The sequence below is a fragment of the Zootermopsis nevadensis genome, unplaced genomic scaffold (assembly GCF_977971745.1).
Source record: "Zootermopsis nevadensis isolate Lab colony 2312 unplaced genomic scaffold, Znev_1.0 Znev_ptg000040l, whole genome shotgun sequence".
NCBI classification, from domain to species: Eukaryota; Metazoa; Arthropoda; class Insecta; order Blattodea; family Termopsidae; genus Zootermopsis; species Zootermopsis nevadensis.
The window spans coordinates 1,095,976-1,118,594 of NW_028259172.1; the positions used below are offsets into that span (position 1 = coordinate 1,095,976).

The 22,619-nt window shown below is 41.5% G+C and overlaps 1 protein-coding gene and 1 pseudogene across 9 annotated transcripts in view; one reads left to right on the forward strand and one right to left on the reverse strand.

The window, feature by feature from the left end:
• Positions 1–22,619, reverse strand: part of LOC147871757 (uncharacterized) — a 92,938-nt pseudogene that overhangs the window by 36,299 nt on the left and 34,020 nt on the right. The window contains exons 10-11 of the transcript XR_015538316.1: positions 21,674–21,767; positions 18,220–18,344 (exon numbers count right to left, since the gene is read on the reverse strand). The product of XR_015538316.1 is annotated as an uncharacterized LOC147871757 (transcript). The remainder of the gene's footprint in view (positions 1–18,219; positions 18,345–21,673; positions 21,768–22,619) is intronic.
• Positions 1–22,619, forward strand: part of LOC147871758 (uncharacterized) — a 213,571-nt gene that overhangs the window by 13,485 nt on the left and 177,467 nt on the right. For 3 of the 8 annotated variants that reach the window (XR_015538354.1, XR_015538355.1, XR_015538356.1), the window contains exon 4: positions 9,572–9,949. The exons of 3 other annotated variants lie outside the window; for them this stretch is intronic. Coding sequence is in view for 2 of the 5 variants with exons in the window: in XM_087360247.1 (XP_087216373.1) it covers positions 1–131 (131 nt within the window). In the remaining 3 variants the exon portion in view is untranslated. Of the gene's footprint in view, positions 8,768–9,017; positions 9,483–9,571; positions 9,950–22,619 lie in introns of those variants that run through there. 2 more of the 8 variants (XM_087360247.1, XM_087360250.1) reach the window with 2 other exon arrangements.

Here is a 22,619-nt window from a genome sequence, read left to right on the forward strand (position 1 = left end):
ATATCGTTTCTTGCATGACGGAAGATACATTTTGTCGACTGCCACTACGTTTCAAGAGAAGACGTTTCGGAGACTCTTCTTGGATAAATATCTCGGCTCGTTCAGGTAATCTGATCTTCTGTTCATATTAGATCATATAATTACCTTTATATGAATGTAGCTAATAAATACCTTGAAAATATTTTGAAACAAAATATACACGAAAAATTGAAAAAATTCTAGTGGAACACAGAGGCAAATTTTCTGTTAAGCATGTAAAATAATAAATTTTCAAGCGGACCGCTGCGATGTTAACACTCTTAAGATCTCTGTATTTTCATTAAACAAAATATAAGAGATATGGGACGTTCTCACAGCGGTGAAAATTACGATGTTCTGGCCTGTGATGCCGTGTAGACTCGCAGGTAAATATCGAGTACTGAATAACACATCTAGAAATAAATTAAAAATAAAATAAAACAAAGAATCACATTAACGACGCACCGCAATAGTCAGTTGAAACAAGACTATTTCTGGATACCGCAATAGTACTGCCTCATCACATGCGCATCTCTTTATAAAATTTCTTTCTCCATGTGTACATAAATAAAATCCACGGATACATATAAACCTAATACTGAGGGAGGCAGAGTTAGATACAAATGGAAAACCACGGGCACACTCAGACTTTTAAGCAAAAAGTTACTCAAAAGTTATTGGCAAAGAATACCAAAACGAGAATCAAACATCGGTTTTAATCCAGGATTGTGCTTAATGTGTACTCACGAGCCGATAGCCTGTCCATTCTAGGCACCTAATCGAATATGTGATGAGTCTACAAAATAAATACCACAAACTAAACCCGGAAGAGTAAACATCCTGGACTTCCTGATAAATATTTATATTTATTTGCACAAAGAATGCAGGAAATGAGGGAAAACACATTTACATGAATGATAAAAATGATGTTTGTGTTTATACATTAAAACATTTCAGATTCACCATTCGTATTACTAAATCTAAAGTGCAACTACCACTACAGTTTATAGTTTTGATGCGTCATGTTTGTGTTTAAAATTCACATATATATTTATTATTCAAGTCATATACACAAACTTTTTAAATTATTGATTTTAAAATTTGATATTCTGCGCCATTCATCGTTATCTCGATGTTACAATGTTGCGCTTTTATACTTCTACATGTTTCGATGTCATAGCATCATCTTCAGGTTTTTATATTTAAAACTATTCTATATTTATCAATGCAAGCTTTTCGTTGATTGTAGATTGTAGATTACTATTGCGGGTGTTTTCTTTGGTCTTCTTATTATTTTGCATATTATGTTGCATATTATGTTAGTTGTTCATTGTTCTGTGAAATTATTAACAATATAATTAACATTTGAGTTATTAATATTATTTATATGAAAATGAGTTTGGATATTGTAATAAAAATTCATGTAAAAGTAAGAACATAATAACATACCATGAGGTTGATGTGCAGTGTGTCCCCGTCTGATCAGGTGCAAATATTATGGTGAAAAATCTCAACGTATTTCGTCGCAACTACACTTCTAAACGTTGGGAGAGGGCGTAGTAGGTGCCACCACCATCGGCGTAAACTTTGCGATACTTGCAAGTGGCACAGGTAACTGCCAGAAATGGAAGGTGATTATGAATGGTGAGGTGAGATGAACTCAAAAACGAATTTAAAACGTTGACCGCCAATCCACGTTTTTCTTCAATGCAAGAAAGACACCGAGTTTCAAACCCACGAAAAACAGCACGTAAAAGTATATGTTTGTATATTTCACTCATTCCACATTTATTTAGCAGAGACAAGAGCTGCACAGAAGCTAAGCATTCCTCAAATATAACGCCCTCCTACTTTATCCACAAATAAAACTGATTTGTTATTGTCGATTAAAATTATCTCAACTTCACTAATTTTCCAAATCACCAGTTAGATATTTCTATATGATGACTATGTCCTACACTCTAATGCTGAGACACACAACGCCATGTCAGCACAGAAGGTGGAGGCGGCATGTACAATTAAGCAGGTAGCATCCAGTTGGTTTTACCGTCGCTGATGACGTTGATAGCAAGTCTCCGCTGCGAGGTCTAGAAGCCCTGTCTCGGTGCCCTCGACCAGTAAGGGGCCTCCGACAGGAACATCCGCAACTCCACAGTGGCTGACCTCACAACCACGTGGCTCACTGACTTCACGCACTGCCGCTCCCTAGCATCGAAACCCTGACCCGAGACACGCAGCTACTTATCAGTAGATACCAGCGAACAGCACACGCCAACTGAACACAGCACAGCCACAAGATCCCCCCACCCCTCTCCTGCCTTCGCCATCTGAACAACCCCCCACACCCCCGAGCAGATCCACCCTGCTCTGTACTCCTACATCCAGCGAGTTGCTTGCAGACTTTTCGAATACCCCCCGACTCTATCCCATTTTCACCCCCGTCCTCGACGGTGGTGGACGCATGCGCGCCGCCCAGCAACTCTGTCCTCCTCACCCCAATTTGGCGCACAAAGAGACATTATCCGCAACCTCACTCTGTCATGCTTCCACTATTTATTGATACTCCATCAGGACGGCGCGCTGAACACCTCTCCAAACCTCCCGTCCAGTAATCAGCTTCAATATCTAAGCCTAACTGTAGGCTATTTTCGTATCGAAGAATACGCTCTAACACGAAGATCAAAGACAACAGGGACAGACCTACGCTGATGATGTTAATTTAGTGGGAGAAAACACAAAGCTTACAAAGAACACAGAAGCTCCAACAGACACTAGAAAGGAAAATTGGCAAAATGAGAATTATACGTACTACTTGCTCAATATTCAGTATCAGTGCATTTGTGAGAGTTGAGATATTCACGGCGGTGAGGATGACGAAGATATTATGGACTTTGACGTCGTGCAGACTCGTTGGTACATAATGACGATCAGGAGAAACATGCATCTCTGAATCCACGGCGTCAAAACCCAGAACGACACTGTCACTTCAACATTTACCCCCAGAGAATACAGCACATTTTTGAGTTTCGTATAACTGTCAAGAGTACACACCAACTCTTTTCCTAAATAGTACGAAAACAACTGATATTCATAATAGAGACGCAGTGTTCTTTCCTGTGATTAGGCCTGGATGTTAAATATTCTTTAAACAAGCTTCAAAGGGTTAAATATTATTATGCGAGTAGGATATCAGACATATTACAGATTTAAAGTAAAATTTCTAACAAATTTTAGCAAATACATTAGACAGGACGCAGTCCATAATATAAAAAATAGATTTAGACATTTGAATAAAAAATTTCTTGGATATTTTCCATCGTCAATTTTTCTTTTCGGTAATTGGAAAAGTTGGGTAATGCAGTGTTTAACTGATATTTCAGGTTCTGAGACAACTATGAATATAACTGTATTCTTGGATGGCACGCCGTGCAGACTCGTATAAATTTATCGACGTTTCGAAGATGCTTACTGCCTTCACTAATGGCATTGGGGGATATAGGCCTTACGCACCTCTGAAACGTCGGTAATTTTCTACAAAACTACACGAGACAGTCGTCTTTAAAAAGTAGACATGTCACAAACTGACTACAGAGAGCAAAAATTTCATAATGTTTGCCACAGCAACTGTTAGAATTGGTGCCTTCTATTGCCGAACACATGTTGTATAAACAATCCGTTGCTGGAATTAGTAACCTCTGTACATCCACGGGGGACAAGTCATCAATCAATGACCCACAGACACGTCATAGCTGCGATAAGCCTGAATCTCTTGAAATCATAGTTCCTGCTTCTGAAGAGTTATATAGGACGAAGTTGTATGTGCATTCTATAATGGTTATTGGGAGATGGGGGATATTAAAGGCACACAAGGAGAAACTAGGTACCTTCAAACTTACAGCTAACCCAGCACTGCAGGACACTGAACGGACTTGTGTGGATTTGTAGCCGTGATGGGTGAAACAGAAACATACAATTCTTATCACTATGTAAAACTGTTAGGAAAAGCTTAGAAGTCTGTGCTTTTGAAGGATCTGTGAGAGTTAGTTACTTACCTCCAAGACATTCTATTCGACATAAATGCAGAGGGCGTTACGACGTACGTTTTAAGCAATTACACCACACAGCGACGAAGCGAAACTCATAAGGAGGAATTAAGATCCCTATTATCTGACAAAGTAATGGTGTTTTCAGCCTTCAGAAAATAATGACGACGTTATGGGTACCGGCTGAAGTAATTTATTAAGCTATAACAGACATAGATATATCAATAAAGCGTACCACAGAATTCTTTATAATTTAAATAACTTCATCTAAGATTATACGCAGTGCAAATAATTTACTGTTTGCTGCATATAAGGAATTCTGGGCCTTACGTAGTAATATCTATGACTTTCTATGTTATTAATGTTGTCATGGTATGGTGATCATTTGATGTTAAGAGATTTTTGACTTGGCCAGATAATATGCCATGGTGACGCTATTAAGGGAGGCCTACTATGTGCACGTACTTCCATAATACGAAGCGAAACAGACGTCTGCGTGTTAACGCGTCGCAGCTTTCGTAACTGCCCAAGATATATAAATCACGAAGGTGCACAGACGTATTCATAAAACCCAGTCACTCGTCCTTGCAAGAGCAATCTTGCCTTCCTTATAGGAGGGCAAGGAGTTGCCGTGTCTGGCTCTCCGGTGTTATGATAAACTGTCGGATTGCGTAAGAACACGGTGCTCGACCGAATCACCCTCGACTGTCAGATTTAGGGTTTTCACGGCGATCGCCCTGATGACTGAGGCAGTACGCTCCTCTGAAACGTCGGGCAATGTCTACCAGACTACACGGCCCAAGTTCCCAGAAGACAGCCATCTTCAAAATGCACTGTTATGCTGACATACAAATTTGACCCTCAAATCTGAAATTTGATCTGTAGTCAGCGTCCCGGATCTTATCCTACTCGAATTGCAAAACCAAACTGACTATTGACGAATGTGAACTTCCGGGTTATGAGACCATGCATGTGGATACGAACATCAACAACCTCCTATAAGCCTGCACGACGTCACAACCCAGAAGATCACAACTGGCAACTTCACTGCCGTGAAAAATCACAATTCTCAGATCGAGTACTACGCTGTGTGAAGGTTCAACAGTGCACATACTGCACACAAAACGGCAGTCAGTACATATTGATCGCCGCATTGCATTGTAAAGAGAGCGGAACGGAACAATACTTGTATCGCTTGTTGCAATACTGAGCTTTTCGGATGCAAATGGAGTCTTGCTATAAAATTAATTGCTGTTTTCGGGAACCAGAAAGCAGCAGCGCATTTCGAGCTAAAAAGTTTCCACAGTTGCAAGACGTGACGTAATTCGTTCGGCACAGCAAAGGTCGCGGAAACGTCGGGAGTGAACAAATATTGCAAAACGGAAACATCACAATCTTTTTATTCTTCGGACTCAGACGGCTAAAATGCACGCATTGGGAAAAGAAAACCCGGAATAAAAAGTATGGAAACGTACGCAGAACGTAAACTCTAGCGAGATCGCAAGAATTTCACCTCTGACCCTTCATAATGCTGCCAATGACGTCAGACTTCTAGGGTGGCTAAGGAATCCCCAGATGGGCATGGTGACCTTGTAACCATATTAAGCAAGGCCACTCTCGAGTTGACGTACTCTGATTACAAAAAACTGGGACTTGTTTCATGATGTTATGAAGAATAAACGATTTGAGCTGTATTCTTTACTGAGCTGATCACCGAGGTTTCAGAAAAAGTTATTGGATAGGCCCCACTACCACGCAGGACGGCATGTCTTGACGTCATAACCACCTTCTCAGATCGTAACTCCTTCTGCCACATTGACACTACTTCCTTTCGTCTGCCCTGCGCTCCGGCACAAAGAACAAACTCGAGTCATCTCTGGGGAAATCTCAACCATCTGATCATTTTGCACCAGCGGGAATGGACAGCGCGAAACCGGCACGGACTAGAAACGAACAAATCACAGGCGATGACTGGAAAGCGCCCGCTGAAGACGTAATTCACAGACATCCACGAGTTCAGGGACATGTAATTAAAAGTTATAGATCCAAACAATATTCTACAAGTTCACCAGAGACTGCTCATCGCATTTGCCTGTGAGGAGTAGAGTGGCATTTCAATCACATGGACTTGTGACTGAAAGATACGATAAAGATGGCTGTCTTCTGGGAAGTTTCGTCGTGTACTGTAAGGAACCGAACGATATTTCGCAGGTGTTTACTGAATCCATCATCAGGGTAATTAGATTTCAGTCAATTAATATCACATTACACCACGAAACATCACAAAAGACAGTCGTCTTCATAATCGCTGCCGTCAGAACCTGAAATTTTAACCACGAAAGACCCGACGACTCTGAAGCGACACGAAATCTGTAAGATGAAATGGAAATTTTCTGGGAAACCAGGACTTTGGGAATCACGCAAAGGCGCACTGCGATGTCACAGATAATTCGGATTAGCAACTGCAAAGAGTCGACCGTCATTACGCACGCACTGGAACCTTCGTGATGCGGTGATCTGCAAAGATCAGCGGAAGTTAAGGTGTGGTAGACTGGTCCGCCTGCGGGTGTCCTAATTCCAACTCTGAACTCCCATCAACGTAAATTGCAGTTGGCGGGTGGTCGAAGTTGACCGCACGAAGCAGAAGGATGACACGGAGTTGACTCTGTCGGGGGAGACCTCACGACCCGCCATCTCTCACAACTAGCAATTCAGTTCCCTGCTGCTTACAGAACCCTGTAGTGGGCTGTCCCCACGTTATGATTACGTGCAGATCGTCATTTATGTAAAAGCAAAGCCACAAAAAGGAGGAACTTCCTCAATCTAGAAACCAACCAAACACTGTAATTTATTGTAAGGGGGAGTGCAGACGATTGTAAATTAGAAACAACGAGTACGGAAACTGTGTGAGGAATCTGAGGTTCTCGAGACGGTGAGGACGACGACGTTGTTCCATGTTGCGATGCAGTGTAGACTCACAGGTAGACACCAACATTTCGCAAAACACACTGTCTCCACGTTTAGGGTTGAATTCGCGGAGATAGAGGGACACTGGAAATAGGGGTATTGTGAAATATTCGACCAACGACGCAACGTCGAATTTGAGTAATCAACAAACGTTTTTGAAGAACATGTTTAAAATTAAACATGTGACTAAGGAGACGTGGAGAGCCGAAAATGGGTGATCCTACAGGTTTGGGCTTTGGCGTAGGTATAACATGCTATGCCACTTCGGACAATTTGTAAGAATTCCAACAGTAATTAAATTCGTATGTAACTTCCGAAGGGAAAATGGCAGGATCCAACGAGAAATAGTATAAAATTAATCCTGCTGAGTGTAAAATTCTCATCACGGGGTTACACTGGACCGAATGCTTTCACAGTCGCTAATGGACGTTCCCTTATTAATGACAGAAGAGTACGACATAATGGTACACATCGTCTGTATGGGCCGGCTCGTTTATTGCAAAATGTCTCCACAGATGATTATGAAAGGGGATAATTAAAAAAACGTACGCCGTCCGAGCCCATGTACATATAAGCAGCTACATTTGGTTATAAGCATGCCACTGAACGAAAATCGGACTCTGTGCACAATTTGAGATTAATGTGTACTGGACTGTTGGGCCGCGTAGACTAAAAGATGACCGGTGTCTCAGACAATAATATCTCATGACACTTTAAGGTTCATATAAAATTCCTTAATTCTCATTTTGTTAACATAAACTGTCGGGATGTCAACACATCATGCAAAAGCATACAAACACAGGTTCTGGTTTTGGATCAAGCCAGAATATTGAAAGAGAGGACTGAGATATAATTCACCGCCGTTCTAATACATCGTTCAATCAACATTTCGCTCGAACCGGAAAACAAGGCTGTCTGACAAACTACACGCGATTATCGGCACTTATTCGCAAAGCATTGGCACGTGGTTGTAAACAAGGAACACACGTGCGAAAATTCTTCATATAACTTGCGGACGTTACTTAGTGTTGAATGAAAGGAGGTACAATGTGAAAGGTATGTGATAGTGGTTTTTATCTACATTCTATAGTGGATTTTGGAAAAATGCAATAACGAAAATCACGCTTTTCCGGCTGAACTACGAAATAAGAACAGAAATCTTTACCTCAGACAGAACCTGAATGACAGACTTATTTGCTGTATCCACAAGAAAAACACGAGATGTTGAAACGCGCTTAATAAGATTTTGAAACACGGACTTGTTTCAAGGTCCTTCAGAGCTGAACCCGATAACGGGGTCTCGAGAATTTCTGAAGCACCGAATCTACTGTGGACAAGACGTGGCAGAGAGGAGTGAATTTCGAGAGAATCAACATTGCTTTTCTATCTCGCCAGTATTAAAATTCAACTCTGAAATGGGACCTGCAAAGCATGACTGCCTAGACCTTCATACGTCATGTTCTAAACCCTCTTGTCTAGACTGGCTGGTTCGTACTTCATTTCACACGCTGCATCGCCTTCACAGATTATTTACCTTCCAACAAGCTGAGAGAAAAGGAAAAGGAAGCGATCAGGACCTGCTTTAATGCCTCATTTAGGTTCTTGGACGGGGAAACCAATCCGGATAGCTGGTGTCCTAATTGGAATGCAATGTCACTTTACCTGCCAGAGGCACCGTACTAGCAAATAGCCATGTTAATCTGATTACATATCTTACGAATAAACTGGAATGGAATTTAGTTTTAGCTTTAATTTTATTTAATTGAGTTCTAAAGACTGTTTTACGTCTGTGCTGGCTAGACCGTTAGACTACGTAACCAGAGTTGGCATCGTGTATGAAAGTTACGGGCATGAAAAGGGGACAAGGAAACTAATACCTCACTTCCTCGGGTTTCTACATCCACCATTTGGATTTATGTGCCTAATGGGGGCACTGCGAAAGGTTTTCGCCAGAGAAATTACCTCTTTTTCTCTCCTCACTGGTTTCAGGGAGTAACGAATGAAATGCAGTAGCCAAACCAGGCAAAGGCTCGCAGGTTCAACAGTACTTGGTAACTTTCGACAAGTAAAGTGTGGGTTCAAGTGTCAACTTTTCGGATACGTGCGAAGAAATCAATGCCAGCTGCCACATTCCCACGTCAGAGAAGATTAGAAACAACAGAGTACAAACTGAACAATTTCAAACTCGAGGTCCTCGAAATCGATTGGAAAAGAGGAATCGATGGACAAACGGATGTTTTTGTTGAGGGGGCGGGAGAAGGGAGGGTCGAGGGGGTGACACACAAGCATCCTCCTCATTTGTATTTCAATCACAGGAAGAATGGAAAAAAAAAAGGAACGCACTTGAACAAGTACTGATTACTGATCCCTGGGTTATTTAACGAAGCTGTTCATGTACCGTAGAACGATAGGTTGAATTTCTGAACGGTGAAAAAACCTCATACAGTGTTCAAATGTCATATTTTGTGATTTCCCCTTACTTCCGGCCCCATAATTTCAACATTTATTTTTTATGATTCGTGCTTCGTACTCTATTATTACAGTGTCATCCATGTAATTAGGCAGAAGCCGTCAAGCTGAGGTCACTGGGAGATAACCGAATATAAGGCTCGAATTCGCCGTCGTCTTCCGGCTTTGTTCCTGCCGTGACCACATTTGACGCCGGCCCATCCTCTGCTACTGTGCCAGACCCTTCTGTACCCAACGAACGAGACAAGCCTTTAATGAACAGATAAGCTCCAAACGCGATGTGAAATCATGCGCACGGCATTTCAGCTAGCTTGAAACTGTAATGGATATTCACATCATATGTACAGCAAACAAAAACTTTCCCCTTGCATCCACAGAGCACGAAACTTTGTATTATACAAGTCGGGACAGCGTTGCGTCTAGTAAAACCATCAGGACTTGATGCACAACGGGTAAGCAACATTACAGGAAAAGCTAACTTATACCGTATACAGATAATTATGTTTGGGATTTCAAGGCTTTCACGGCTGTGAGTATGAAGATTTCTGTCTTCCGGGTTGTTGCGCCGTGTAGTCTGGGAGAAGTTTCCCGACGTTTCAGATAAGCTTCCTGTCTCCATCATCAGAAGACTGCCATATTCGGAAAGATAGCAACTACTTTGCAACAGGTCACGACCATTTCCTTCCCTGTCCCTTTTAGGTCAACCGAATACAAACGAACCTCATAACATTCGACGTTAAATAACAGATGTTGTTGACACAGCATTCAGCTTTATTAAATAAAACAACAATACATCCACACGACATGAAAGCATACTACAAGTTCTTCTTTGTTGATAAGATAAGAATATTGGCAGGTCGACAGAAACATCATTTCCGTTTAATCTCAACCAATTTCTGTTCGATGCCAATGAAGTCATTCTGTGCATTTACAAATTCTGGCTAAGGAAGTCGAGTGCGTCTGTAGAAGAAACTCCCTTGTGGACATCGACATATGTGGTGCATTACGCTTTAACTGAGCGATAAAACAATTTCAGGCCATATTATCCCAGCCTCTTTACACAGGAACACATTCAAACATGACGGCAGGCTTGGAAAAAAAATTGGTATGGACCTATTAACTCTGATGTGGTTTCATGGGCACTTGACATGACCTCATCATCATTCTATGCAAAATTCACCACACATTCACTACATGTCGAAACGACAATTAACCTATTGGATTAACTGAACAAAAACCGATAACTAAATTGGAAAATCCTCACCTGTACACGGTAACGGTCACAGAGACAAGACCCCGCGAAACAGGACGATAAAATAATTTTGGAAATCGGGAAATAAATGCACGCAAGTTACTTTTAAAAGTACCTGTAATGAAAATATCACTACATAATTTATGCAGAACCCATCGGAAGATTATGAGTTATTAGACATTATTTCCTAACGCTAATAAAAAGTACACACAGATCTGCAAATATGGGAACCGATAGCCTACTTCATGTTCGTATTACAAAATACTTTAAAACGCTGGAGTTCTTGTTTTAGAAGTCGAAAAACTGAAATATGCAAACAAACTTATTCTTTGACGACAATCCGTACACCACTGTAGTAAATGCAGAAATCTTCGAATTACGACCTCCCTTATGGAGCTTTATAAATACTCAGCCCTGTACGTAACTTATAATTCAGATTAGATAAGACGTGTGCGGTCGAAGGTGGATACCAAAGGTTCGGAAGAACCTGCTGGTGCCATCTTCTGCGGAACTTCACTGAACATGACGGCAACATCACTGGGAATTATCAACTAAATTCGCTGCCAACACTATATCACAGCCGAAGTCCGAAACTACCACTGACATTATCACAGTTAAACCAATAAAATTATTGAAATACAGTACAGTACGTAAAATATAACGTATATAAAAATACTAATATACATCTGTGTTAATATTTTAAAATCCTACAGCGTGCAATAATTTCCCTGGGGAACAACTTAATATTGGTCTAAATTTTCTGTCAAGTCTCAAATTCCTCCAAACGACAATGCGTTGTGGTCCGTTTTACATTCGTCGCGGTACCAACACTGGGTGTACCTTCAACGCCGGACAGGAGTACCACAAGAAGTTTCATTAAGTAATGGACTACAAATGAAATTTAACTCTAAGTCAAATACATCTGTGGTCACTGAGGAAGACAAATCTCTGAGAAATGAAGACAAAGCTCCAGTTTTCAAGGTACAGCTGGTTGTGGGGGTGGAGGGTCCAATACAGCCTCCGAAACGCCTGGGTGGTCCTGATGGAAAGTGATCTTTCATGCGCGACTAGATTCTTGACAGAACACAAACCTTCAACACAGTTAATATAAAAGTCAGTATTTCTAAACGATCTTGGGTTACTCTCGCCTTATTCTTTAACACGTGACGATCTAATTTAATTTGAGCTCAGAGGTCCTGAAGCAGATTTAATAAGTTACATGGCAATGTTAATCGATGTTTAAGCAGTGGCTACACACAACTGTAATCAGCCTGTGTTAACCAGCTTCAAAACGCGATATGCATTAAGAGGGACTTAAACATAAACACAGTAACTCATGCATTACATGTAGGTTTTAAAGCTAAATACGTAAAGCCGAATTTAAAAGCACTTAAAATGATTGCATTCGTTGCGCTATTTGAGAACTGAATAAGCCGGATAATCGATTAAAAACGCAATGCACAATTTTATTAAAATATATTGGTTGTTTGGGCATTTACTCCAAGCACACTTGCCAATTAAATAGTGCTTGCATGTTTACCACTGGCAGCTTAGTCTGTCCTAACAAATCTCCATCTTTTTCCAATCTTTGGAAGGTCAACGTATCTTTCAACATGTAACTTTATTTCTGTATTCAGAGAGGGATGATTTGTTCGGCCAATCAAAAATCAAGTGGGAGAAGGGTTATTCAATTTGTGGGATTCCTGACGAAAGACGGCACATGGCCGGAGCAGAATTAGAAATTCACACTACCTGCTAGTTCGGTGAGTTTCAAGACTTCTCATAAATATAAATTATAATTATGTTTTCCGATTAGTCACATTACAGACTTCGTAGAAGACAAATTGTAAACAGGGTGCGTTGAATTTGTTAGCTGTAATGCCACAGAGATATAAATGTGGTATTTCGGGTACGTGTATCCGCCATTGCATGCCCTAGGGCACTGGTGTCAGTGGCTGTTTTATTTCCCACGCGGCAAAAACGAATATGCCAATTAAAACACACAGAGAATGTATTCGGAACTGGCGTCAAATTTAGACAACTTACGCTCACTAAATCGGCAGTAGCTCAGGGTTTAAAATCGGAACACATTTCAAACGCAGACAGAATCAAAATCCCAACAGATCACAAAGAATTTCACTATTAGGTCCTGAAAAAAGGCAAATTAGAAGTTTTTTCTTTTGGCTAGCATAAAATTACCAGTTACTACCGCCTCAAATACAAACTTTCAATTAGTTATATTTTGCAATGTTGACAAGAGCCCACATATAAAAAATAAAACAATACTTTATCTGTTGTTTTGTGTAGGTGCAAAACCTCATCTCTCACGTCAAGGAAAGATCGTAGACTAGGGGTGTTTGGGAGCAGGGCGTTGAGAAAAACCATTAGCCCAAAGAGGGAGAAGTAATGAGAGGCTGGATAGAACTGAGGAGCTGAATAATTTGCATTCTTCAATAAATATCAGGACAATGAAATAAAATCAACGATGAAGACATGGGCGGGGCATGTAGTGCGCATGAAGGAGATAAGAAATGGGTACATTTTTGTTGAAAAGCCTGGAGGAAGACTACTTGAAAGACCTAGGAGTAGATGGGACGATAATATTAAAATTCGTAAAACTTTAGAAGATAGGGCTGCAGTGTGCAGATTGGGTTAATTTGGCTCAAGATAGCGGGCTCCCGTGAAGATGGTAATAAACTTTCGGGTTTCACGACAGGCTTGACTAGCTGAGCTTACTGTTGGCTTCTTAAAATGGACTCTCTTCAATGGAATTCGTCAGTTGCATAATAAAACTGTGCAAAATGTTACGTTGAAGGGAGGAAAACTTTACAATTAAAAATAAGTCCCTAAAATTTATTCCTTGTAAGACGATTAGACGGAAGATGGAATTAAGCCAAAAATCCCTCTTTGTTAAGACAAGAAAAAAAATTGGTTGCATTTGCAAAGGCTAACTTTTAAGTACTGAGTATAGTTCCCTCTCGAAGTAGACGTTAATCTGCCACAAAGTACTATGGTAAAGCCTTACGAGAGGCGAGTACTGAAACACAAGATCACCACTGATTTCCAGTTACGTCACTGCACAGATATTCTTTTTTTCCTTCTGAAAACAGATTAATCGATGCCTGAAACTATATATATATATATATATATATATATATATATATATATGTCGGAATGTTTACACAAATATAAGAAACTTTTTATGCAGATTACAATACAGGCCTACTTATAATATCTTAACATGGTATTCACACTTTGTATAAATCATGCTGATTATCTTAACGAAAATAGGAGTAGTGAGGACTAGAAAGGGACGAGGGAAACGTGTTTTCAGATAGTATTTTGTGAGATCTGAGGTTCTCACGACGATGAGGAGTCGATGTTACTTTTGGTCGTGAAGTCGTGCACACTTGCAACATCTCGTAGAACCATCAGTTCTGCAGATTGAGGCAGTATGTTTCCCGGGAACGTTATTATCTAGCTACGAGTCCACACGGCGTCACAAGCCAGAAGAATTAGATCGACAGTTGGCAAAGTAAGTAAAACCGCATGGATTTCTAATCAAGTCGGAAGCTTCGAGAGTTACCGATCACTGGAATACTCAACAGAACGGAGTGCTGGCAGATTTTATCTTGTAACAGGACTGTTCGTTCATTTTGTCACTTTTATGCCTTTAATAGCGGAAGTTATGGCATTCCGACAGTAATGTACTAGTAGCACATGAAATACGCCTGGATCAGAAACTCTTAGGTCACTCCACATGGCTCATGACGGCTTTATATGTACACCACTTCGATTCTAGATTTGGCGCTATTTAGTCGAATATCTATTCAACATGGCCGAGTTGCGAAACCAATTCAAGAACGGTTATTAAGGTAAAGTTTCAAGCACGCAGTCACTGAGTCATCCTTGGTCCCTTAATGTCAACTGGGAGGGATGCCAACGTCCGTCCTAGTTTCTCTCGATGAGTGATATGTTGTGGTCATCGATCATCATCAATCTCCACTCTCGAAACTCGAAATACGACACAGTCCACTAACTCGATTAACAAGATGGCGACAATGTTATACATATTACCGTAAAACGACTGTTATTTCTGTAAACCTGGGGAAATCGAAAGTAGCTCACAGATTGAGTTAAATCTCTACTTCCTCAGTGCTTGGCATTAGTGAACGCTTTATATTGTAAGTGGAATTAGTGACGACAAATTGTTACAATTACGTGACAGAACAGTAACAAATACGCAGATCTCACATTGATATGATTCTGCGTTACACCTGAATACGCAGTTCACAAAAACATACGACGGAAAACTGCAGATCAGAGTTTTTGAGGGAAGAGTTTAAAAACGCGTGAAATTGGCAGTGCACTTGCGCGAGGAACACGTCTGATATTATATTTATGCTAGCTGAAGACGTCTACATACCGCCCTTAACTAGCAAAACCACAGTTAAACTAGCCTAAGGTAGAATGTCTTTTACTGATCAGCAACATACACACGACAGTACTTTAGAAGTCGTGTCTCATTCTCCGCTAACAAAATACCACACACCTTGCAAATCTATTTATCACACATTTACGTACGAAGAAATCGGGCGGAGCAAATGTGGAAAAGGGAAACTCCTCATAATATCGTACACCCTTAGCAACACGCATCACATCTAAATAATATTTAAAAATCACATCTTACCTCAAAGAAAACGCAACTCGTCTCCAGTACAAAGATAAGTTAAGCGAAATAATCACTGTTCATTCTGAGAATAGTACGAAGAACATACATAATGCTGAGTTGTTGATCGTTAAAGCATGTGGTAGACCCCATATATTTTCCGCTGTGACTGAAAGGGTTAAATGACATACAGGGGGGGAAAATCGTGATTATATTGTTCGGAGAAGCCAAATTCGGGATTCTCTTTCCACGTCCGATCAATTCCGGGATAATTCTCTTGCACAGACAAGCACTGGGGCTTAACATTTCTTTGAATATTCCACCTAACAAGTTGGCCACCCCTGAGCTAAGTGACGCCACATGAACGAGTCCATTAAGGGGCTGACGGCAGCTTGCAACATTATTTCCTGAGAAACATTGACGAAGAGGACTATTCGAACGCAGAAATACTAGAAGGGGTCCAGAACGCGGCTACAGAAGTCAAATTTCTGAACGTAATTGAAATCAGTGTTCGGAGGCTGGACGAAATCAACCGAATGTCAGGGCAAACTTTTCGGTGTAGTGAGAATTCGGGTTCTCACGGCGCCATTTTGAGAGGTCGCTGCTGCCTTCATCAACAAATCGATCTATCAGACTACGACGGACAAGCCAGAAAGCAGACATTTTATTTTCAGTGTAAGATGTGTACAAAGACCGAGCCAGCCAGTTCCTCTGAAATGCATTTCGAAAATAAAACAACAGCGAGAGGGAAAAACTATTTCCTAATCTTCTGCGTTCTGTCCCACGTGTTAACGGATTTATACTCTGAACGTTAGATGCTTTTAGTTGAAGTCAACATAAAGCAGGTTTTCACCCAGTCAGCCACTGCTACGAAGTTTGCAAGTTTGTTAAGTGTCTGAAGCCACATGCCACCCATCAGAACATCAGTCCTAACAAATAAGGACACCGCTGTACTTCAGCTACAGCCCCGGACTCCTCCCAGGCAGGAAGACAATTCCAACTTTGCCAAGCTACACGCAACGGCTACAGACATGGAGCCACTCTACTGGTTACCGGAATGGTTCAGAGTCCAAGACCAACACACCAAGCAAACCATCCTTAGCACCACCTATTCTACTACTACTATTCTACAAATTGTACATTGTATGATGAAGCCACACATTCATGCTAATAACTTAAAATAACAGAAATGCTTCAATGTATACGCGCAACATCCCACAAGACAGCCACCTTCAATGTGTCTGCACATAAATCCATATACGATGTACAGATGTTTATGGGAGAATAATAAGACGGCGAGGTGTGAACTGGAATCAAACGGCTCCGATTACGGGAAGGTGGCGGGCTCTTATGAATGCGGTAATGAACCTCCGAGTTACACAAAATCGGAAATCAATATTTTAATTAAACTACTTAAATACTTATAACCAAAAAGAGACAACATCCCGGTCTGAAGTCCGTAGCCTGGTCACTATACAGAGGTGTCCTGGCTGCCTTAAGTACCGATACATATTATCCAGCCACACGTCCGCATTTCCCCACAGCTGCCATAATGCGTCATGCTTCATTGCGGACACCAGCTCAGTAGATCAACCTCACTCGTAACACAGCATCCCAGCTGAACGAGTTTATACGAAGCATTATCGAGTTGATGAAAGGCTCTCGGGTTTCAAGCCGCATCAGGTGGCAACGTTTCGAGACCAATCTCTGTTCTCATCCTCGGGGCTGCTGGGTAACAAATCCGACTGTTTGCTGTGCGCTCGCTCAGACTCGATGATGAGAAAACCTCAAATTCTACAAGATATGGTGTGTTCACCGTTCAGACACGTGACGCGCCTTGTAACCCGAGAGCCTTTTATCAACTTCAGTTGCCGCGAAAGCTTCACTCTATACATTATCGAGTTATTCGAGCAGAGTAATAAATAAATGAGCGTGAACACAGGTCTTCTGCGCACAATACACCACTTTCCTCGCGCCGTGTTTTGAAAAATTCTAAACGTTATAATCCAATTTTCCGCTACCTCCTCCTCTGCCTGAAAGTTTGTTCACTTCTAGGTAAACCACTTCAACGCTTTCCTCTTTTCCAGTTTCACGGGTTCCGTCATAACACAACAAACAGCAATGCTCTACCAATGACGTCACTGACACAGAAAGATGGAATGTCTTCGTAACGCCACCTTAACACCTACAATCTCCTTAAAAACGAAGGCTTTAGATGAACAAAACTTCTTTTTAACAGCAAGTATACCGCCACGGTGGTCTAGCGGTTAGAACGCTGGCCTTGTAATCCTGGGGTCTCGGGTTCGATTCCCGGCGGTGCCCGAATTTATAACTTGTGTTGGGCAAGACAGTGGTCTAGGCAACACGGAGTTTTCCTCCGGGGCATCCCAACAGTTACTCCATTCACACACAGAAGAAGGCAATGGCAAACCACTTCTGGATCATCTGCCAAGAACGCATATGAACAGGTCCCAGTCCGAGAAGAGAAAAGGATGGAAGGATCCTGTTCATATGGACCTGTCGTCAGACAGAACACTACAAATAATAATACATATATTGTCTTTGAGCTTGGCTGCAATTGGCACTGTTTGGCTGTTGTCAAGCACATAAGTAAATCAACATTATTATTATTATTTATAACTGAATCAAGGCATAAAGCAAGACCACCTCCCCGTACCTCGGCTGCCTGGGCCAAAAGTGTATTTGCAACAGTCGACGAAGCTCGAGAAATCTTGCAAGAAGTACACAGTTCGCACTTAACGGTTAGCAAAAGGTATTAACCGAAACGTCTGCGCTCTTACCTTTACTGCGACCAGTGGCGTCCCCTTCCTTCGACGGTGATGACTGAGCCGTGCTGACGGGACGCTGAGAAGACGCAGGAGCGTTCTGGTGTGGCTTCACAGCAACTGCACTCGCTCCAGGGCATCTGAGAAACAACGAAACCCGAGTAACCTCTCTTCCTTTCCACCACTTAACCCTTTGAATCTCAAGTGAATGGGGGGGGGGGGGGCAGCGGTGACAGATGCCTCGTTTAACGGAGAACACACAGATAAATCTTCGTATACGGAGTTTCCCAGGCAGTGCCCGCTCGTCCTGGTGGAGTCAGTTTGAATAGAAGGTAAGGCGTCCAGAAGTGTGACGACGGGAACCAGAGGTGGGACAAGGAGAGAATCTGAGTTAGACCGGAATTTTGAAATTTTACATTATCCTTGAATGCTGGGGGAGTACCTCGAGGCGGAATAAGTCCAGTCCCTAAAGGAAAGAAATCACAACGCGTATCCATTACAAAAATCACATGGTTTAAGGGTACAAGACTTCACCAGAGTACACGTGCTTTCAAAGCATTCTGATTGGCCTTAGCTGTTCCTAAAGGATCTGAAGAAGACGTCATTAGTATTAGGCAGACGTACGCCTTCAAGTGCCATATACACAACAGTAAATGTATATGACTGATGATACAAATGAAAAAGTTGGACATAGGAGAAATAGGTTGAGGAAAGGCAAGACATGAAAGTAGCTGTAAGCTAAGATACATCGGTTCATATAAACATTTATGCAAAACACTGGTATTAAATAGCTTCTTCAAACATCGAGTCATACACAAATGCACCTGCGTCGCAACGAAGCTCCTATGCTATCTATGGCAGTATGCTAACTGCAAATAAGCAGATGCAAGCGGCCCTGAAGACTTAGACAGTACGTTTCTCCGAGATGTTAATGTCTACCTACAAGTCCGTACGGCGTTACTACCCAGAAGAAGAACACGGAACTCCAAATGTCACACAACAGAACAGTTTACACATGCCCTGGGATTAGACACAGATAATTTTGTAGTTCGGAGGATAACACGGAAAGCTAGGCGTTTTTTAAAGACGAAGAAGGAAGATTCATGGTCCTCCTGTTAGTAAAGGAGTTAAAATTACTATTACAGCTCCAAGCGAGAGGCATTATACAGGTCTTGTTTGAGAGATGTAACGGAAAAAAAAATGGCAAAGAGGATAAGGAAGGAGGTTACAGATACGGAGCGAGGAGATTAAATCAGTCATTAATGAAAATAAGACAGCATGCAGATTCATTCATGTGCATTCACACAAAACGAATAGAGGGTAATACAGGATACAAAAAGAGACATCCAGACAACGTAAGCGGAAAAGCCGTCAGAGGACTGCGAGAAGAACGTCGCGGATGTGACGGAACGAACGCGCCTCGATTTCAAGGTATTTAAAAGTTTAGTAGACGAGACGAAAGATACAGTGGCGTTAGTGGAATCTTGGAAGAAGAAGAACACGCAACTCATTCATTCTGAAGTACTGAAAGCAAACTGAGGATGGAACTAAAAACCAAATCCGATACGAAGGAGACACTGACGTCATTTCCACAATATGCAGACCACGCCCTCCCCTGAGCGGTCTACGAAAGACTTTGATCTCTTAATGTGAAACAGTGTTGTACAGGCATAACATTATGTTCTAAGGGAAACGAGAAATGTAAACAACTTATTCTTGAAGTATATTTTATGAATACATGTTTCTGATATGAGTTTTGAGGTTTCGGCGGCGGTGGAAAAAGTGGATTGTGATATTCTGGATTGTGAGCTTGTGCAGTCTTGCAGGCTGTTACCAACGTTTCGGAAGAAATCATCGCCTCCGAAATGTTAGTAACCAACAAGAAGAGAACAATCCATATAGTTATTACACAAAATTATCTACGAAACCAAATATATGTCGGCCATCATGAAGAGTTCGTCAAAGCTATCAACGTTACTGATTTAAAGTTACTTATGAAATTATTTGAAACTAATGTTGCATGTGAGAGACAAAATTACAAAATGATTAAAAGGTTAAACTTGCATATAATAAAAATACGTCACGCTCCATCTACCAACACTACTGAGTGTTTAATGACACCCGACCAGGGAATACGTTACTGCAACCTAGATCTTCAGTCAGGGTTCCAACCCTCCCAACCAGAACTAAACCGCACTGTGAATAAGGAAGTCGGTTTAAGCGTTCAGTGAACTGACATGCCAACAGACGTCAACTGCAGCATTTGATTCCTACAAGGAATTAAATTTCTAGACGCGAGGAAGCATAATTACACGACATTTCATACCTTTCGAGTGGTACGGCGCTTTTAAGAATTATGTAATTCATTTTATGAACGATCAATTTAAAGTTCTTGATATTGCTTTCAATGCGTTAGGATGCTCGATAATGCTAGGTCACATAACATTTTCAGCATTCGTGCGCAGAATGCAGATGACACTCAGATACACAGAGTCACACAGTTCGACCATTGGACGCAAACTGGTAGTAACTGCTCGTCTGAGGGAGGGCACCCGATGCCTATTCCCGAGTATATCCGTTCCCATTTTCGTCGATTTTGTTCTTCGCACCAATTACGAACACGCCACTCGTGTTATTTGTCAATTCTACTCGAGAGCCACATAAACAAAAGACTTTTCAAAAAGTACGTGTCGTCTTCCCGATGAAATGTAGGGAACGTTGCCAAAGACAGTCGTTTAAGAGATAGAAATGTCGACCACATCTAAAACGGAAAGCAAATAGAAGCTGATATCTGGCTAGCACTGTTTGTCTGTCACATGCGGCACTGAAGCGTGATTCTTCGCGAAGTGGCATGTGAATATAAGCGCTGAGACTGTGAAAAACTAGAAGCCTAACAGTACTCACTACAAATTCCAGTCACTGTTATTTGTTTTGAAGACGACAGATGTAGACATTTCCCCGCTGTGTAGTAACTCCGTGTACATTTGTATGTAGATATCGACGTTCCGGAGAAATATACTGCCTCCATCTTCAGGGTTCACAATTCCTAAGAGTACTACTAACATGAATCTCTGAATACAAAAAGATTTCAGGTTCTTACGGCGAAAAGTGTGAGGAACACTGTCATGTGGTACGCGGCGCCGTGTGGTCTGACGTTTTAAACGTGCTCACTGCCTCTATCATCGTCCTAGTGGTGGAGGAACATGCACCTCTGAAACGTCGATATATTTCTATAAGACTACACAGCACATCCCATAAAAGTCATGTTCATACCGCAAATGATACTAGAGACATCGGTAATTTTAACTACTCAATAGTTTCGACAACATTTCACATTACTTGAAAGATTTTATATTTGTGAGCTCCAGAAGAAAATTCCTACACCACCTCAGATCTCGCAAGACAAAAATAACTTGTGGCTTTTTATGGAACACATAAAATAAAACTATAATTATTACACTAAACTTACCTCTGACTCAAATGATCTTCAAGATCGCCGCGTGGTAGAATTTTATCACAGCAATTTCGATTCGGACATTTGACAAGACAGTTTTTCTAAGAGTCTGCAACACAGAAATAGAAAAAGAAACAACTAATTAATTATAAGAAACAAAGCCACGTGGTCCCACTGCAGTTAACATAACATGCACTTGGAACAGAGTCTAGGTCCTGCTGCCTCATTCATTCGGTCACATCGAAAGGTTTTCGAATCCAGTTCCGATAAGCTTCGCCCCGGCGTTCCAATTTCAGATATTACATCAATAATGGCAATAACTTCAGTCGATCGGCACTCCACCTCAATCTGAAAACTAACGTAACAGTAACACAAAGCAGGCTCATGACAAAACCACCAAACGTTGCTTCAGAGTGGTTAATTCTCTTCGGGAGGTACCGAGTTCAAATCTAATCCCAGAGACCGTAACCGTGGTTTTCCACAGTCCTTCCGGGCAAATACCGGAACAGCACCTTAAATTAGGCCATGACCTTTCCCTTCTACGTTCTTTCCAATTCACTATTCTCTTATCATCCAGTCAATAGACACTACGTAATAAGACTCAGTGACGGCAGAACATGGGCGGGGAGGTGTAGACTGGGTTACCAACTATTAGATTCTCAAAAACAACCGTGCTCCACAGAGGTAATCGCGATGCGCTTGAAAACAGACGGTACTGGTGGCAATTTTCTTCACAAATCTACGCAGCCAAGTGATGACTCAGTGAGGTGAGACACGTCCGAGTTGCTACAAGGGACCAAAAGCGCGGATCAGTGTGTGAGATTCGCGGTTCTCACGGAGGTGAAGATGACGTTGTTCTTCTGGGTTGTGACGCCATGTAGACTCGTAGGCGAATACCAGAGTACAGCGTCGGAGAAACACGTTACATTCATATCGGGGTACAAGTCTCACGGCGTCCCAC